Source organism: Eubalaena glacialis, chromosome 13 (genome assembly GCF_028564815.1).
Source record: "Eubalaena glacialis isolate mEubGla1 chromosome 13, mEubGla1.1.hap2.+ XY, whole genome shotgun sequence".
NCBI classification, from domain to species: domain Eukaryota; kingdom Metazoa; phylum Chordata; class Mammalia; order Artiodactyla; family Balaenidae; genus Eubalaena; species Eubalaena glacialis.
The window spans coordinates 15499194-15516158 of record NC_083728.1 but is presented as its reverse complement, the minus strand read 5'-3'; the positions used below and the strand labels follow the sequence as shown (position 1 = coordinate 15516158).

Sequence of the window (16965 nt, the reverse complement as noted above, 5' to 3'; positions counted from 1 at the left end):
CAGGCCCAACCTTCCCACCCCAAACAACTCACTCATTGTCCAAGCAGATGTCGCCACAGTAGGTCCAGCAGCATGTATGATTTGGAAAGGAGCATCCCTTTGCTTTAGTGCACCTTTTTAAACAATATGTTAATGATGGAGGCTGTACCCAGCACTGGTCAATATCTCTTAGTTCAGCTGGAATTGAGATGGTAGAATTTGGCAGTGTCTATCCACCCACAACTTAGAGAAGAGACCCTTCTCAAGCTTAAAAATCCCTGAGCTCTAAGCAACAAAGTATTTTTCTGCTTTTGAGGAGAATCCCTTCTGTGAATTCCAGTCAGTGGCTTTTTTACAGAAGACCATCTTGACATGACATGACTTCCCTCTTTCCACTTGGTCCCACAGCATTGCAGGCCTTTGGGTTCTCTCTAAGTTCCCTAAAGATGGGACCTAGGACAACCCCATCACAGATGACACCACCTCACCAAGTCCATTCCCATATAACTTTAGATTTCAGGGTCTGCAATATTTTCTAGTTCCAATTTCCATACCCAATTTTCAGATTGGAAAACTGAGCCAGGGGAGAATAGGAACCTACTTTTTCCTCTTTCTATTCACTTTGTTGATGATACCACCTAAGCACTCAGCCTCTCCCCAAATGCCACATCTTTCACTGGCCCATAATCCTCCCTTGAGGTCACTTCATTATCCCATTTTCTTATCATATGACCCCCAAACTTTCACTTATAAGGACCCCTTATTTGTCTTTTCCATTTTTTCATATTCTAAAAGATTCTTCCCCTCAAACTAAACGAATGTGTTAAATATTATCCTTTTGGTATTCATCAAAGGCTCACTCAGATCAGGCACAGTGATTCTGAAAATATGGACTCAAAGGGAAGTTCTGTGTTGGTGTTTCCTCTACCCAAGGTGGTCTGACATTGGCAAATATTGTTTCCTGCTAGCTTATGGAATGTGGGCAAAAGCTACATTCCCTCTCGATGTACCCACTATTGCTTTCAGAACTGGGAGAGGAAGCTTAATACGATGTCAGATTGGGAACATTCAACCTAATCTTTCTAGGATGTCTCCGCTTAAAAGAAGGTTCTGGTCCTTTAAAGGGCGATCCTAGAAATGTAGGCCCTGAATCAGTTATGGCAGGCATCCCAGGCCTGGGCAGAGCACCTTCCTCCCTTGCCCCACCACCTACAGAAAGGTTTGTGCTTGAGGCCTCCCAGCACGGGCAGAAGCATCACGACCTCACAGGTGAGCATGATGAGTAGGAGAGCCCAGAGCTTCATGGTAGTTTCTGTGTGTGTTTGGGTTAAGTTTTGGCAGAAGACAGGTCTTTTCCCGATGCTGCTAGAGGTAGAAAAGGAATTAAGGGGGATAGGGTAGGAAAGAAAGAGAAAGTGCTTGTGAATACTGTGTTATTCTTTCTCCTCCTTTCCCTTTCCACCCACTGGCGCCTACCTATATAGCAAGCTAGCCATTGGCTTCCCCGGGCTTCTTCCCCATCTCACATTATGTACCCCTTCCTTTACAAAGCTATTTCTTTAAAAAACACATTGGTTTTTTTCTGATCAAAAAGCAATAAATCTTCAGGTTGTATCATTTTTTAAATACAAAGAGGAAATGAATAAGCATTAATAATTCCACCACCCAGAGATAACCGTATACGTGTATACTTTTATGTTGTAGTCATTATTTTTATGAAATTGGAAGAGTAGAACACATGAACTGTCCTGATTTGTTAATTAAGAACATAGGTAACAGGATGATATAATGGAAGTTTTAGTTGAGACCTTAAGACAGAGTGGATGAGATAGATTACTCAGCAGGACTTGAGAAAAATTGCTAACCAAACTTAAACTTAAAAACAAAACTTTCACACAACATTGTGAAGCAACTATACTCCAATAAAAATTAATAAAATTTTTTTTAAAATTTTTAATAAACTTCCATCTACATAGATGATCCCAAGTTGAAGGAGTTACAAGAGAGGATTTTGAAGGAGATCTTATTAGTCAAAAGCTTTGCCAAGGAAAGTAGAGATACTGCCTTCTAATTCCAAGTTGGGAGAATACGCTCTGTGGATACTACTCAGAGCTTACAGTGTGTCCCCAAAAGTTTGCAGGGACACCATAGACTTGTGTTTGAGTCCTGACTAAAGGGTGGGAAATTTGGCTAATGTGACCTGTAGTAGCAGAGAAGAGGGCTACAGTTTGGGAAGTATCTGAATTGTAAATGGCCTGATGCCATTTTGTGTCTCCAGTGAACCCTTGAAATCTCCCATGAAAGAGGACCAGGGGACTTCCCTGGCGGTCCAGTGGTTAAGACTCCACGCTTCCACTGCAGAGGGCCTGGGTTCGATCCCTGGTTGGGGAACTAAGATCCCACATGCCGCACAGTGTGGCCAAATAAAATAAAATAAAATAAAATATTAGAAGAAGAGGAAGAAAAGAAAAACGGGGAAAACATTTCTTGAAAGAAGGGAAGGAGGGAGGAAAGAAAGAAAAGAAAGAAAGAAAGAAAGAAAGAAAGAAAGAAAGAAAGAAAGAAAGAAAGAAAGAAAGAAAGAAAGAAAGAAAGAAGGAAGGAAGGAAGGAAGGAAGGAAGGAAGGAAGGAAGGAAAGAAAGAAAGAAAGAAAGAAAAAGAAAAAGAGAGAGAGAGAAAGGGAGGAAGAAAGAAAGTGAGGAAGGGGGAAAGAAAGGGGACCAGAAGCACAACGCCAGCCTGTGATCACATCTATTGTGTAAGAACCCCCACTCTCTCTTATTGGTGCTTCCTTCCTCTACCACCCAGGAGCCAGAAATTTTTTAAGCCAGTTGGAGGTGAAGGAACAGAATCACAAAGAGCTCAAGAGAAAAATGTTGGCCACATTCTCTTCCATAACTGGAACCTCTGAGAAAAAGGAGGGTCCACAGTTCTAAACAATTTATGAAGTTGTGGCTAATTTCATGGGCCTGCACATTTTAATTATTAGGTTGAGAAGATGTTTTGTGACTGAAGTCACAGAAGTTGTGGGGACCTACCTAAGTTTTCCTGAAGAAGCAACGAAATAACTAGCTATCCTGAATAATGTCTAACAGAACAAGGGAGACCAAAAAAAATATGATCACATTACACAAGTCATGCCAACAATCCAATGATAAATAATATGATCATTCCCCATATCATGAAGACCCAAATATTTCCAATTTATTTTTGTTATATAAATGTCCTGATGAACCTCCTTCTAGCTAAAGCTTTGTCACATAGATTCTTATTTTTTTTAGTATGGATCAATAGAAAAAGATTGCTGGGCAAAAGATGTTGTCCGTTTCAGGCTTTGAATAATTGCTGCCCTGTTTTCTCACTAAGGATTGGGTGGTATTTCCACCAACAAGACATCAAAAGTATGTGTCTCTACCTCCTGTCTTTGAGGCAAATTGGATTTAGGAGATTCAAGGAGAGACAAGAGTAAGAGAAGGAGAACAGCCCTTAAAAGGTAAAAGATCAGATGTTTGGGGGCTTCCACTCAGCTGCTTATATCTGCGCTCCAACCTTCTCCTTTCAGAACCCACATCCTTGCCAGCTTGCTTCAGCATGGCTTGGTGAAGGAAAATTGCTAAGTTCACCTACTGACTCATTGACCATTGGGCAATGTTTATACCAAAGGATACAACTTAATTGATGAAGCTCTAGGCCAAAGGAGAAATATCTTTGAACACATTGGGCTTCCAGAAATCCTGTAAATCACTCACATTTTTTGCACCGGAGAGCCAGCTAGCAGTAGTAGAATTCCCAGTCTTTGAGCCTGGCTCAGAGTGTTATTCTGATCCTCTGAAGGCACCAGCACATAGCAAGACAGATGTGTAAGGCAGATGCTCTGTTATCCACTTACTGGCAGGGGTATGAGGTATGAGGTAACTGGGTGAAGATGCGCACAGATTGGGATGGGCCTCTGGATTCCTGACACCTGCCTTTTGCACACAGAAGGAGGAAGTCTGGCACCCAGTGACAGACACACAATAAATCCAAAGCACTGTGTTCTATGAAGCTGTTTATTTGTATTCAGAAACCCCATTAGAGACCCAAGTTTTCCAGAGCTTTGAGATCTGTTCATTTAAAAGGCCTCACTCTTAGTCTGGTTTTCTGAGTTTCTCACTTGCCCCTAAAGGGTGTTCAGGATCCTGGAGATGCCCAATACCCTTCTTTGCACACCTCAGGTACACTAAATGATCCCAGGGAAGAAAAACGTCATCCTGCCCAGGCTGGGTACCACTCACATACAGAGGTCTGGATGAATTCTTTGGCCATCCTGAGATAGGGTGTATGATGATGAAAAGGTCGCTAGGCATCACAGAGACACAGATCTATTGCCCCCCTCCCCCAAATTCAGGATGCTGGGCTTTCCAGATGTTAAAGGAGAGAGTAGTGGATTTTGAGTCAGGGATGCTGGTATCTTGTTTAATCTCTGCCCCTTATTCCTATGGCACTTCAGACAGTTCCCGTCACCTCTCTCTCAATTTTCTTATTTGAATAACAGGGAATAATCCTCACCTCATAGGAATAGTGTTGATGCCACCTGGGCAGGGAACTCATCCAAGCAAGCCACAGGTAAAAGCTCATGCCTCAAGACCCTTACTCCCACCTACCTCTGAAAGTGTCTGAGTTGAGTGTCTGTAGTAACGGGCTGACAGCTTTTTATCTGGCCTCTTCCTACCGGGGGAGGTAGGGGGCTGGGTGGGGGGTGGGTTGTGGCCTGGAACAGGGGGCAGGAGAGGAGAAAAAGCAAGTTCAAAGGCTGAGAACTTAAAGGTGATTTTTTTGCAGCCAATCTTTCACTCCCACTCAGGAACATAGTGGTCATATCGCAGAGTCTTTGATACTCACCCAACCAGAAGTCCTGGATTTTCTTTGATGTGAGCAATATCTCCTCCTAAGCCAGGAGGAACATTGTGTACCTGGATTGCAGCTCTGGCCACCCCCAACAGACTCAAGTCTAGAGTCTTTATCTGATGCATCTGGGTTCGTCCACAGGTAGTAAGTGGAGGACAGTCTGTATGTCTGTTTTCCTTTGACTTGTGGGTGCTGTTTAATCCTTCTCTGTATTGATTGTCCTTTGCTGATTAAGGCACAACATCATCTCCCACCGAATGGCCTATGGCTTTTATGTGGATAAATAGAGACTGAATAAGAAACACTTTAGAAATGATAGATGACCACTTTAGAAAAGATAGATTTGAAGTGATCAAATGTAGCACTGAGATCTTGGTCCAGGTTTGTGAGTTGAGGAGTGGGGAGATTTGTTCACAAATATCAGAGAAGTGCATTATATTGAGCACATGTACACATGATTTGGAGTTCATTAGAAAAAAGAGTCAAGTGGGCAAGGGCCAGGGACCCCCAAGGAATAGACCTCCTCCTCCCAAACCCTGTCTACTGGAATATTCTGTCCAGTGATAGGAGATGTCCATATATGAGTGATTTTTCCCAGGATCTGTTGGGTGCATTGAGCGGTGTAAATACATGCCAAGATTCTGGGGACTTTGCTGAGGGTGAACCAGTACAGAGACAAAAGGCAGAATTTGGGCACCTGGATACAAAGGTGTGGGAGCCAACTGAAGGGAACTTTGATGGGGACTGCAAATGGTGCCAAACCTAAAACGCTTGGATTACGGGTTCCCAAGACATTGGTTTCTATGAAAGGAAAATGATGTTTCATGCAAGAGAATCACAGCCTCATGCTCTGTATCTAGCCCGGATATTGGGAATCCTTAATGGCCTGTTTAAGGAGTACAGTCTCTGACGAGTGCCAGGGAGGTTCTGCCCAGGATTCCTGCCACTCTTGGTTCTGGATCATGCACATGGGTTTGCAGAAAGCTATGCAGAATTTAGAAAAACAGCTCTGTCGAGCTCTCTCTGTGTGTGTGTGTGTGTATGTGTGTATACATACAAATATATGTATACATATTTCTGGGGATATCCCCTTGGTTTCTGGGGACAGCTGTGTGTGTGTGCATGTATGTGTGTGTGTGTGTGTGTGTGTGTGTATATATACACACAATATACACTTAAATTACCTACTTACTTTTTCACCCCCAGATTCCACCACAAATTACTTTACTCTAAAAAACTCAAGAAGGTTTCATGAATAAAATGTTCAACAGGATATTGTCTAGATAATCAGTAATTAGTGTAATACAGATGTTTGACAATAGGCATTTTTTTAACACTAAAGAAACAAGATATATTTTTTATTAAGAGCTATGCTTTTAAAATCTTAACAAAGTAAAACAATCTTTGAGGATTTTTGATTACTAACAATTATATATTATTTTCAGTTATGAACAACAATTTCAGCATTAATATTTTAAATTCTCTTGAATTTTTTGAAGGATTTACCATACTGGTTATAAATAGTGTGCAGACTGGCACAGAGGAGCCATTTATTTGCTTCCCTTCCTCATAGATACAGTGTGTATAGATTTTGATACTGAACAGGCATTTATTTTAAGTGAGGACAGTGCAATTATGAGAAACCACGTTTTGTGAAATATTTATACGATTCATGGAGGGTGGACAAGATGGGTCACAAAAGGTGGGTGATTCAAAATGTGAGAAAACAAAGAATCGTGTATAGTAAATACGCAAAGAAACTAGAAAGCTAGTACAACAAGGCTCATGTTAATTCTAGGCAGTGAGATGACCACCTTTTTTAATATTCTTTTACTCTTTTCCCTTTTCTATAAATTATTTTGTAATTAGAAAATAGAAATAGATCTTTCAGCAAACAAAAATTCTGTTTGCAAAAGGAGAGGGTTAGTGGGCTTCCCTGGTGGCGCAGTGGTTGAGAATCTGCCTGCCAATGCGGAGGACACGGGTTCGAGCCCTGGTCTGGGAAGATCCCACATGCCGCGGAGCAACTAGGCCCGTGAGCCACAACTGCTGAGCCTGCGCGTCTGGAACCTGTGCTCCGCAACAAGAGGCCGCGATAGTGAGAGGCCCGCGCACCGCGAAGAAGAGTGGCCCCCGCTTGCCACAACTAGAGAAAGCCCTTGCACAGAAACGAAGACCCAACACAACCAAAAATAAATAAATAAATAAGCCTACACCTTTTTAAAAAAAAAAAAAAAAAGGAGAGGGTTAACTATGTGAGAGGAGGAGTCGTCTCTGCAGAAGCCCAAGTCTCACATGAATGGGCCATGGTGAGGGGCAGGCAAGGGGAGGAAACAAGGACTCCCTGCTCTGCCCTGGCTTGGCTAGCAGAGGCAGGGAGGAGCCCAGGATCACCTCTTCTTTCTTTCCTTCACTCTCCACAATCAGCTCTCCAGGGGAGTCCGGGCCAGATTGAGAGCTCCCCGCTCTGGGCAGAGTCATGCCAACGCAGGCTGTGCTGCCCATCCTGCTTCTCTGTGTTCTGCTGCTGCAGGCCCAGGGAGGGTCCTATAACCAGAAGAAGAAGAGTAGGTGATGGGCTAGGGGGGAAAGGGAGGGGGGAGGGGGAGGGGGGGCTGTGTCCAGTCTGAGGGGAACCTGGGAATTGGAACTTTTCGGCACATCCTATTCTGACCTCAGCACTATGAAGACTCTGGTTCTTCCTAAACCATGGCCCTCCAGCTCCTTTATCTGGCCATGGGAAGAGTGACAGGGGTGGAGGGGGAAACTACGTCTTTTTATTCTCCACCCTCCAAATCCAGAGACACATGGTACCTACAGTAGTGAAACATACAACAGAGCTGAGAATCAGGTAGGAAAACAAAACAACTATTCTTTGATTTACGCACAAATGTGATGGGTAACCATCCAGAGATGTTCATGGGAGTAGGTGTAGAATGAAAGGACATTGGGAGAGCAAAATTTGGGGTGCACAGGTCAAGCTAAAGTTATCTCAGAGGGAGCAGCATGGTGACAGTGGAAGGGAAATATTGAAAGTGGTATTTTCTGGGAAGGGGCAAGGATTCTGCAGACAGTGACAGTATGAGAGGAGAGAGAGGATGAAGAGACAAGTTCATCTTCCTCTCTGGTCCCTGCAGATTCTGGGGAGTGGGGTAGGGTTGGCAGGATGTCCCAGACTTGTTGAGTTCTCAGGGTTAGGGTGTAGATTCTATGGGGGTGACTTGGCCAAGGCCATGACTAACAGGGGAGACGGGGTCCTGGTTACAGGATTATGGAGAGGGTCTAGGAAGTCCAGTCATTGAGGTCTATTGGGGAAAAATAGAAGGAACCAGATTTAAGATATTGCAAATCACCAGGATTTGGTGAAGGGCAGAGGGTGAATTCCCTGAAAAGTCCAAGAGTGTCATGAATGGGACTGTGCCTGGGGTCTTGGAGGAGGCTCTAAGTTTTAATTAATTTATTAATTTATTTATATTTATAAATTTATTTATTTTTATTTTGGGCTGCGTTGGGTGTTTGTTGCTGCGCGTGGGCTTTCTCTAGCTGCGGCGAGTGGGGGCTACTCTTCGTTGTGGTGCGCGGGCTTCTCATTGCGGTGGTTTCTCTTGTTGTGGAGCACGGGCTGTAGGCGCGCGGGCTTCAGTAGTTGTAGTGCATGGGCTCAGTAGTTGTGGCGCACGGGGTTAGTTGCTGCGTGGCATGTGGGACCTTCCCAGACCAGGGCTCGAACCCGTGTCCTCTGCATTGGTAGGTGGAATCCCAACCGCTGCATCACCAGGGAAGTCCGGCTCTAAGTTTTAGAGAGGTGTTCTCCAGGGACCTGGTTCCACTGACCCTGCTCCTGCTCTGTTTCAGAAAAGCAGCTATCGCCAGAAATCAAGGAGTGTGAGAAGAGAGCCAAAATATATCTGTGCACATTCCCCTGCACACATCACCGACAGTGTCAAGCAAACACCATATGCTGTTCAACCTTCTGCGGGAACGTTTGCATGAACATCCTGTGAGTCAGAGAGCAGGCTGGGCTGTGCTTCCTGCTCCCCCCAACCCTCTACCCAGAGACTGTGCCTGCAGCCGAAGACAAGGAAGGACCTGACACTGGAATGAGGATGTCAATAGGAAGGCCATCCTCCCCACCGTCCAAACTACCTGTTCCTGTCAAATAAACCAGAACAAACGTGCAGGGACCTGCCTCATTCGCTCCCAGTGCTTGTGATTACTGAGAACCCGGCACAGACCCCAGAGGGCCCCTGCCTTTCTGGGTCCAGGTCTCTGATCTCTTTCCCCTTGTCATGCTTCTCTACCCTCCCTCCCTTCGGCCTCCCCGCCAGCCCCTGGCAGGCTCCGCCCCCTTGCTGCTCTGCTCACTGAACCAGTACTCCCAGGGGGAGAAACTGCTCATGTGTGGCATCTCTCGGTGCTAAGGAGAACATTCCTCACCCTGGAGCCACAAGGGCAAGTTCAACGTGAGATGCGTGGAGACTAGACCCTGGGACACAGAGTGGGAGGTCCCCAAGGAGGACTCTTCTTAAACTTGGTCCATTCTCCTCATCCTCCTTGAGAGGTTCAGCTTACTGTCTCTTTACAATGAAGAAAATGAATCCCAGGGAAGTTAAATGACATGTTCAAGGTCAAAAGAGAGTGAGAAGTCATGATCTGGCTAGAGGAGGAGCTTTCCTCCGTGCTCCCTGTTTGCTTGCTTCTTCTACATGTGGTGAGGCTGTCCACAGGGAAGGGAGTGCCTGTGCTGACCCTGACTCTCCCCCACTCCATCACCCACCAATAGGGCCGCTCTCGTAATGGGGCCTGGAATGGGATGCCAGGACCTGCGACTCCGGTGAATTCCTTTACCTGAGTGGTTCCCCACCTTTTCCCAATCCTCCTTCTTATGGTTTCATTCTTCTTCTTCTTCTTTTTTTTTAATCCAGAGGGAAGCCACAGGGTGGAGGAACAGGTGGTACATGGTGATGCGACTACAGATTAATTGGCATAGGATGGCTATGGGTCTTGCCCATGGTTTCATGGTGAGTCAGTGGAAATTCATCACTGGGGTACAGAGTCCCTACTACTCTGCACAGTCACCACTCCTCTGAAATGTTCCTGGGACTAAGTCCAGAGACTGGGTCAAAACGTGTGGCCAATTGGGACATGGGGTCAAGTGTGAAGAATTCAGGTGGGCAGGCCCTGCTGGAGGAAGGGAGGTGGTGTTATGCTCAAGTCCAGTGCTTCCTGCTGAGCATCAATGAAGGAGACATCAGAGGCAGGACATGCCTCCCTCGGGCTAGAGTCTGACCCATCGCAGAAGCATCACAGGGCTCCTGGTACTGAAGGATCTCCTCCATTCTGCTAAGAGCTGCCCTTGCACAAAAGGAGCTTAGGAAAGAGATCGTGATCCACCACCAACACAAACATCATTGGAGGTAGCTGGGTGCTAAGAGCATGCTGTCCAGGAACTCTTATTTGGTGCTTCCTCAGATAGCCTCACTCTCCCAATGCTTGGCTACGCCCCAAACAACCTGGGAGAAACTATTAAGAGAGGCAAAGTTACCTGCCAGGGGCCACATAGGGAACGACCTCACATGTCCAAGTCCAGGGCTCCCTACCACGTGGATATGCCATAGGTGCCAGGCTCACCTATTCCTTGCCACTGGCATGAACACCATGGACCATGAATTTTACTGGAAGCAGTTGCCCTTCTCCCTTGTGGTAACTGGTACCTTGGCCCTCTCTGGACAGTCCACCCTGCCTTAGAGAAGTCAGAAGCTACACCTAGAATGCTATGGCTAGGAGGAGTACTTGCCTGGACATCACTGCATGTTCTGTTTTTATTGGAACAATTGTATGCCGCTATAATATGTAGAAGGGAGGAACTGGGAGTCCCTTGGAATACCTTGAAATTTTTGGAGGCAAGGGAAGAAGCAAATGCAGATTCTGCCATGATCTGGGTCTCCAAAATGTCAAGTCCAGCCTGCAGAGAATCGCAGATCAGCACTGATCTGTTTTCGACCAACCCACAGTCTCACGGTTGCAATAACTTTTGCATGATTTATTCTCTTCTCTTGCTCCTTCTCTATGTCAAGCATATGGAAGGACCCTAGAAATATCCTCCTCATCTCATACATCATGATGTTGGTCAACTCCTTTGGCTGCCCCCATTGTTCACAGATGGGTTCATACTGATCAGCAAAGTGTGTCCCATCCCACTTCTGGTAGCTGTCTATGTCATAACAGACCCAGAATGCCTAATTAAGAAGCTAAAGGAAGGTATCTGGAATGTAAGAGTTGGGTTTAGGTGCTGAGTGTAAGATCTACCACCAAGAAATGCCCATCAGCCCAAATATAATTAGAATGGGCATGACATGAAGTATTCAAGGAAGACTTTTTCTCCAGAAGATGTTCCTCAGTCTAAAATTACATTATCTAGGAGTATATCCATCAGTTATTATAGTGTCCAGTGTCTTGGCTTGGGAAGAGTTCACTTCCTGAAAACCACTGGTGAGAGGGTATGAGAAGGTAGAAGTAAGAATCTAAATTAGAAGGCACCAAGCATCTGATATCTGAGACTATTCTGAATCATATTTGCTGGGTCTATGATGGTCCTTTTTGTTGTTGTTGATTCAGGTTTTCTTTTTGAAAAACCCTAAAACTCAAACTTTTCCTCTCTTACTGTTTTTACTTTATGTATTTATTTTTGGTCCCTTGACTTCTTTCATTATTTTTCTCAATTCCTATTATAGTTTAATTGAATTTATTCTGTCCTAAGTATCTTGTAACAGTCTTTATTTCTAAGATGACTTTTATCTTTTTCTTCATTTTTTTATGTTCTATCAACCTCTTATTTCATGTCTTCCTGGTTTTTTGTCTACTTATGTGCTGAGTTTTTAAATTTCTGACTCAAGGTATTTTTTCATACATTAAAATGCTTATTTAGAAATATGTAATTAAAGTTGCAGTGCTGGGACTTCCCTGGTGGTGCAGTGGTTAAGAATCCACCTGCCAGTGCAGCAGACATGGGTTCGAGCCCTGGTCCGGGAAGATCCCACAGGTCACGGAGCAACTAAGCCCATGCACCACAACTACTGAGCCAAAGCTCTAGAGCCCGCGAGCCACAACTACTGAAGCCTGTGCGCCTAGAGCCCGTGCTCCACAACAAGAAAAGCCACTGCAATGAGAAGCCCGCGCACCGCAAGGAAGAGTAGCCCCCGCTCGCCGCAACTAGAAAAAGCCCCGTGCGCAGCAACGATGACCCAACGCAGCAAAAAATTAATTAATTGATTAATTTTTTTCCAAAAGTTGCAGTGGTGTGTTACCTTTCTTTTCGGACCCAAAGTTGTTCTAGTGGGAGAATTTTTTTCTTTTTTCCAGCAGAAATGTTTCAATTTTCACTTTTTGTTTTCTTTAATAGTACTTTACATTGAAGTTGTCTGCTATTTTTCCATTAACTTTGTAACATTTTATTTTAATAGACCAGCAGTAACAGTGTTATGCTCAAATTATTCTTGGCTTTGGCCACTAGGAGCACGTTCAGGTGGGCTCCTGTTTCCCATTATTTTGATTTTTGGTTTTCATTAAATTCTGATCCCAAAAGATGCCCCAGTCTCATCTTGTATTTTCCAAGCCCAGTTCTAAAATCAGTCATTTCTCTAAGAAGCCTTGGCCCATGTACTGAAGAATGGTATTTAGAACCAAGATCTGGGCTCTTTGTGTGCTTATTGCTACTGTGGTATCACTGCTTCTAGGCCCCTTCAGCAGAAATAGCTAAGAAATATATGTATGTATAACTAATCCATGTATACATACGTGTCCATAAGTATTTCTGCATGTGTCTATCTGTGTGTGTGTGTGTGTATATATATATATATATATATATATATATATATATATATATAAAAGCTGAACATGAGTTCATATTGATATCTCTGATTTTAATCCAGTACCCCAGGGTTCATTCTAGCATTTTCCTTTTGCTTATTTGTAACTTCTCCAACAGGAACCTGGCTCCTATCTAAGTTACTTATTTATCTGTTCAATCTTTTATACATGTAAAGTAGTTTTAGAATTGTTTACCCATACCCTGTGAAAAACAAATTCACCAGAGACAAATTCACTGCTCTCTGAAAAACTGAAAGAAAGGGCTGCTTGCCAATTACCCTCATTAAAATAGCATGCAAGAAATAAACTTCTATTCTGTGAAGCCCATGACTTAGCCTATTAGTTCTAAGGTAATCAAATGGGGAAGCAAGAGTTGAAAGCAAGAGTTGGAAACTTATGTACCCTATAGGATGGGAAAAATATAGGGGGGGATTCAAGGGTAGTGGAATGAAGTGGAAAAAAGCCAAAGACCACTGTTGGCAAATGAGTTTATTTGCCAAGGATTTACTCCTGCCCAGCCCTCAGTGAGAATAGCGGTGTCCCGCTGGTGTCACAGTGGGAGGTTAGGGTTTTAGCTGTATTTCAGTGATTATCTACAAGAGAAAAAGGTTAGATCCTTAGAGGCTATGAAACTCTGAGAAGCAAGAATTCATTCCCAAGCTTAATATTACTCATCCTCACCAGACCTTGGAACAGGAATACTTCATGTAACAACAGAAATTGTCTACTTTTGACTAGGGGGTTATTGGTTCATTGAACAGAGAAAGGTAGAGATTTGGGGCCTGGCTGAGCTAACGGGGCTCATGGAAAAGTCTGACTCTGGAAACAATGGCTAGAAATCTGGACTAGAAAAACAGGAAAAGAGCAAACTGTTGAAAAATGCAATGAAGACAGCACAGGCATTGATTATATAATGAAAGAAGCAAGGTGCCCCAAGCTGGTATCTTGGTCTATTTGCCAGTGAATTGCCTTCCAGGTTTAGGGGACATCGTCTTCTGCTATTTTTGTGCCTAGGATTTGGGGTACCTCAGTCCTCTGTTTAGGGATAACAGCATCTGAGAAGAAGGTGAGAATCAGTGAAGACATAGACCCAACCACGCATCTCAAAACTCACCGTGTTTTCCCAGCAGATGTTTCCACAGTACGTCCAGCAGCATGTGTGATTTATTTCCACACATCTAAAGGTTCTAGAACACTTCTTGGCACATTCTTGGACTGTTGGCTGTCCCCAGCACTCCTGAAGTAACAATTCCCCCCTGAAATTGAGATGAGATGATAAGAAGCTGACAGGGGCCACATAGCAAGTGTGGGAAGAGAAGCCCTTCATAAGCTCAACAGCCCCTCCTAGAATCCCAGCCCCAAGTCTCCACCAAGGTATCTGCCTTCTAAGAGAAATCCCCTTCCTTATCCTCCTCATTGCATTTGCACTGACCCCATCGCATCTTCACTGACCTCTTTGCCTTCTCTGCTTCCCAAGTCCTACAGTGTTGCAGGCTTCTGAGTCCTCTTTGAGCATCCTAGAGGTAGGACTCCGTATACTCCCAGCATTCATGTGCCCTCCTATAAAATTTACATTTTTATAATGGGAGATCTCAGAGCCTGAGCTATCCTCTAGCCTCATTATCACACCTATTTCAAAGTGTGGGAAGCTAGACCACGGAGAGTAAGGAAGAGATTCTCCCCACTTTTCTTCTCCTCCTTGCTGACTCTGCCTTTAATAACTCAGCCTCTCTCCAAATTCTTATCTCTCTCACCTAATTTTCTTGGCTCCCTCCATTGATTTCATTTTCTCATCATATGGCCCCCAAGATTGCCCCACTAAGGCCCCATCTCATATCTCTTTTCTATCTTTTCACATTCTGAAATATCCTACCACTAAATTAATGGTATATATCAAGAAATGCTCATTTGGTACACTTCAAAGTGCACACAGGTAGGACACAGAGCTTCTGGAAGAATGGGAAAATATGGCAGCTCTGTACTGGTGCCCCCTCCCCTTCAAAGATAGCCTGACATGGGAAAATATTATATCCTTATAATTTATGGAATGTATCTAAAAGCTGACAGGTACACATTGCTACTTTCAAGGTTGGAAAAAGAGGCATTAAAGGACTTTGAAGGACTTCAGCTTGATAATTTCTTGGATCTCTGTGTATAGAAAGGTAACTGATGCCTTTCCAGGTGATCCAGGGAAGGTGAGTCCTGAGTCAGATGTGCCAGACACGATACTTCTTCTTTTGTCCAGAAACAAGCACAGCCCCAGCACCCCTTTTGATCCCCAACCCAGCCTCATCACCTGCGGTTATGTTTTTCCTTCATTCCTCCCAGCACAGACAGTAGTACCATACAGAGGAACATCATGAGTAGAGGTGTCCAGCACTTCATGCTGTTGACCATATATGTCTGAATAGGTGTTGTCAGGAGTTTTTCCTTCCCAGTTGTTGCCAGAGATCAAAAGACATAAAGAGAGTTGTGAAGCAAGAGGAAATTCTCATGGAATTTCTTTACACTTTGTCTTCTAGTTATTCTTCCTTGCCCTCCAGCACTCAGTCACAGGTACACACCAAAGCTGGACACAGACTTTGCTAAAAAGTGTCTCTCCATCTCAAGCTTCATGCCTTCCTTTTGCAGGAAAACCTTTTTTTTTTTTTACTGTGTTACCTTCCCTTGATTAAAAAATAATTCAAATTCAGCTTACAAAATTGTTTTATTTATTTATTTATTTATTTATTTGGCTGTGTTGGGTCTTCATTGTTGCGCGCGGGCTTTCCCTAGTTGCAGCGAGCGGGGGCTACTCTTCATTGCGGCACGCGAGCTTCTCATTGCAGTGGCTTCTCTCGTTGTGGAGCACGGGCTCTAGGCACGTGGACTTCAGTAGTTGTGGTTCGCGGGCTCCAGAGCGCAGGCTCAGTAGTTGTGGCGCACGGGCTTAGTTGCTCCGCGGCATGTGGGATCTTCCTGGATCAGGGCTCAAACCTGTCTCCCCTGCATTGGCAGGAGGATTCTTAACCACTGCGCCACCAGGGAAGCCCCACAAAATTGTTTTAATCCTTCTTTTTTTTTTGAGCTGACATTGGTTTATAACATTATATGTTTCACATGTACAATATTATATTTTGACTTCCATATACACTACAGCATGCTTGCCACCAAAAGTTTAGTTCCCAGGGGCTTCCCAGGTGGCACAGTGGTTAAGAATCCGCCTGCCAATGCAGGGGACACGAGTTCAAGCCCTGGTCCGGGAAGATCCCACATGTCGCGGAGCAACTAAGCCCGTGCGCCACAACTACTGAGCTTGCGCTCTAGAGCCCGCGAGCCACAACTACTGAAGCCCGCGCGCCTAGAGCCTGTGCTCCACAACAAGAAAAGCCACAGCAATGAGAAGCCCGCGCACCGCAACGAAGAGTAGCCCCCGCTCGCTGCAACTAGAGAAAAGTCCACACGCAGCAACAAAGACCCAACGCAGCCAAAAATAAAATTAATTAATTTTTTAAAAAGTTTAGTTTCCAACTGTCACCATACAAAATCCTTAAAACATAAAGTACAAGGCAGACAATGAAGTATTTCTAGTAATCCCACTATATGGGTGTATGTTATTCTGTCTTTTATAGGTGCAGATATATGAATATGAATTGTTTTTATAAAACTGAAATCATCAGGCTTGCTGTTGTATATCATGACTTTTTATTTAAAAATTTGTAAAAAAAAAAAAAAAAAAAAAATTTGTAACTTGATATTAAAATAAAAGTTTTAGCCAAGACCTTTGGATAGACCCTAAAGTGAGCTTGTCACAGATTGACTTGAAAGACTTTTTTAAAAAGAGAAAAAAAGATGGCCCAAAAGTGGTTAAATGACTCTTAAAACCCTTACTCATTTTAAAGGTGGAAAATGGTCAGGAATTTGACACATTTGGGGGAGGAGATTTTTGAGAAGATTTTCTGTAAAGAATGCTGAGCTCTCAATCCTAAGTCACTGGAAAGGCTTTAAGGACACCTCCCACGAGTTCTACATGTGCCCCAAGTGTTTGTGGAGCCACAGTAGATGGGTGTCTGAGTCACACCTGAGAACACAAAGGGAAAGGAGGCTAGCTGAAGTCACCTATGGTCATGAGACAGAGGCTACTTATTGCCCTACGGAAGTTGATAGGGCAAAGGAATGCAACAAAGAGCCAGTGTGGGTTTATGCCAGATTCATTCCAGGCAGGTTGCTGGGAAAAGCCATGAGAAGTC

General features: G+C 44.1%; 3 protein-coding genes across 4 annotated transcripts; 1 reads left to right on the top strand and 2 right to left on the bottom strand.

The window, feature by feature from the left end:
• Positions 1 to 28: 28 nt before the first annotated feature.
• On the bottom strand, positions 29 to 1283 carry WFDC9 (WAP four-disulfide core domain 9). Its single transcript, XM_061209802.1, has 2 exons — positions 1193 to 1283; positions 29 to 177 (listed from the first exon to the last, which is right to left on the bottom strand). The coding sequence occupies exons 1-2, from the start codon at positions 1281 to 1283 to the stop codon at positions 29 to 31; spliced, it is 240 nt and encodes a 79-aa protein (XP_061065785.1).
• A 6063-nt stretch (positions 1284 to 7346) lies between these two features.
• WFDC10A (WAP four-disulfide core domain 10A) lies at positions 7347 to 8871 on the top strand. 2 transcript variants are annotated; one of them, XM_061209386.1, is made up of 2 exons: positions 7347 to 7434; positions 8741 to 8871. In XM_061209386.1, the coding sequence occupies exons 1-2, from the start codon at positions 7347 to 7349 to the stop codon at positions 8869 to 8871; spliced, it is 219 nt and encodes a 72-aa protein (XP_061065369.1). The 2 variants fall into 2 exon arrangements, with proteins under 2 accessions (XP_061065369.1, XP_061065368.1); XM_061209385.1 differs by having other exon boundaries at positions 8723 to 8871.
• A 1162-nt stretch (positions 8872 to 10033) lies between these two features.
• On the bottom strand, positions 10034 to 15133 carry WFDC11 (WAP four-disulfide core domain 11). The gene is made up of 4 exons (XM_061209801.1): positions 15033 to 15133; positions 13851 to 13992; positions 10755 to 10832; positions 10034 to 10093 (listed from the first exon to the last, which is right to left on the bottom strand). Exons 1-4 carry the CDS (start codon positions 15131 to 15133, stop codon positions 10034 to 10036), a joined length of 381 nt encoding a protein of 126 aa, XP_061065784.1.
• Between the last annotated feature and the right edge of the window lie 1832 nt (positions 15134 to 16965).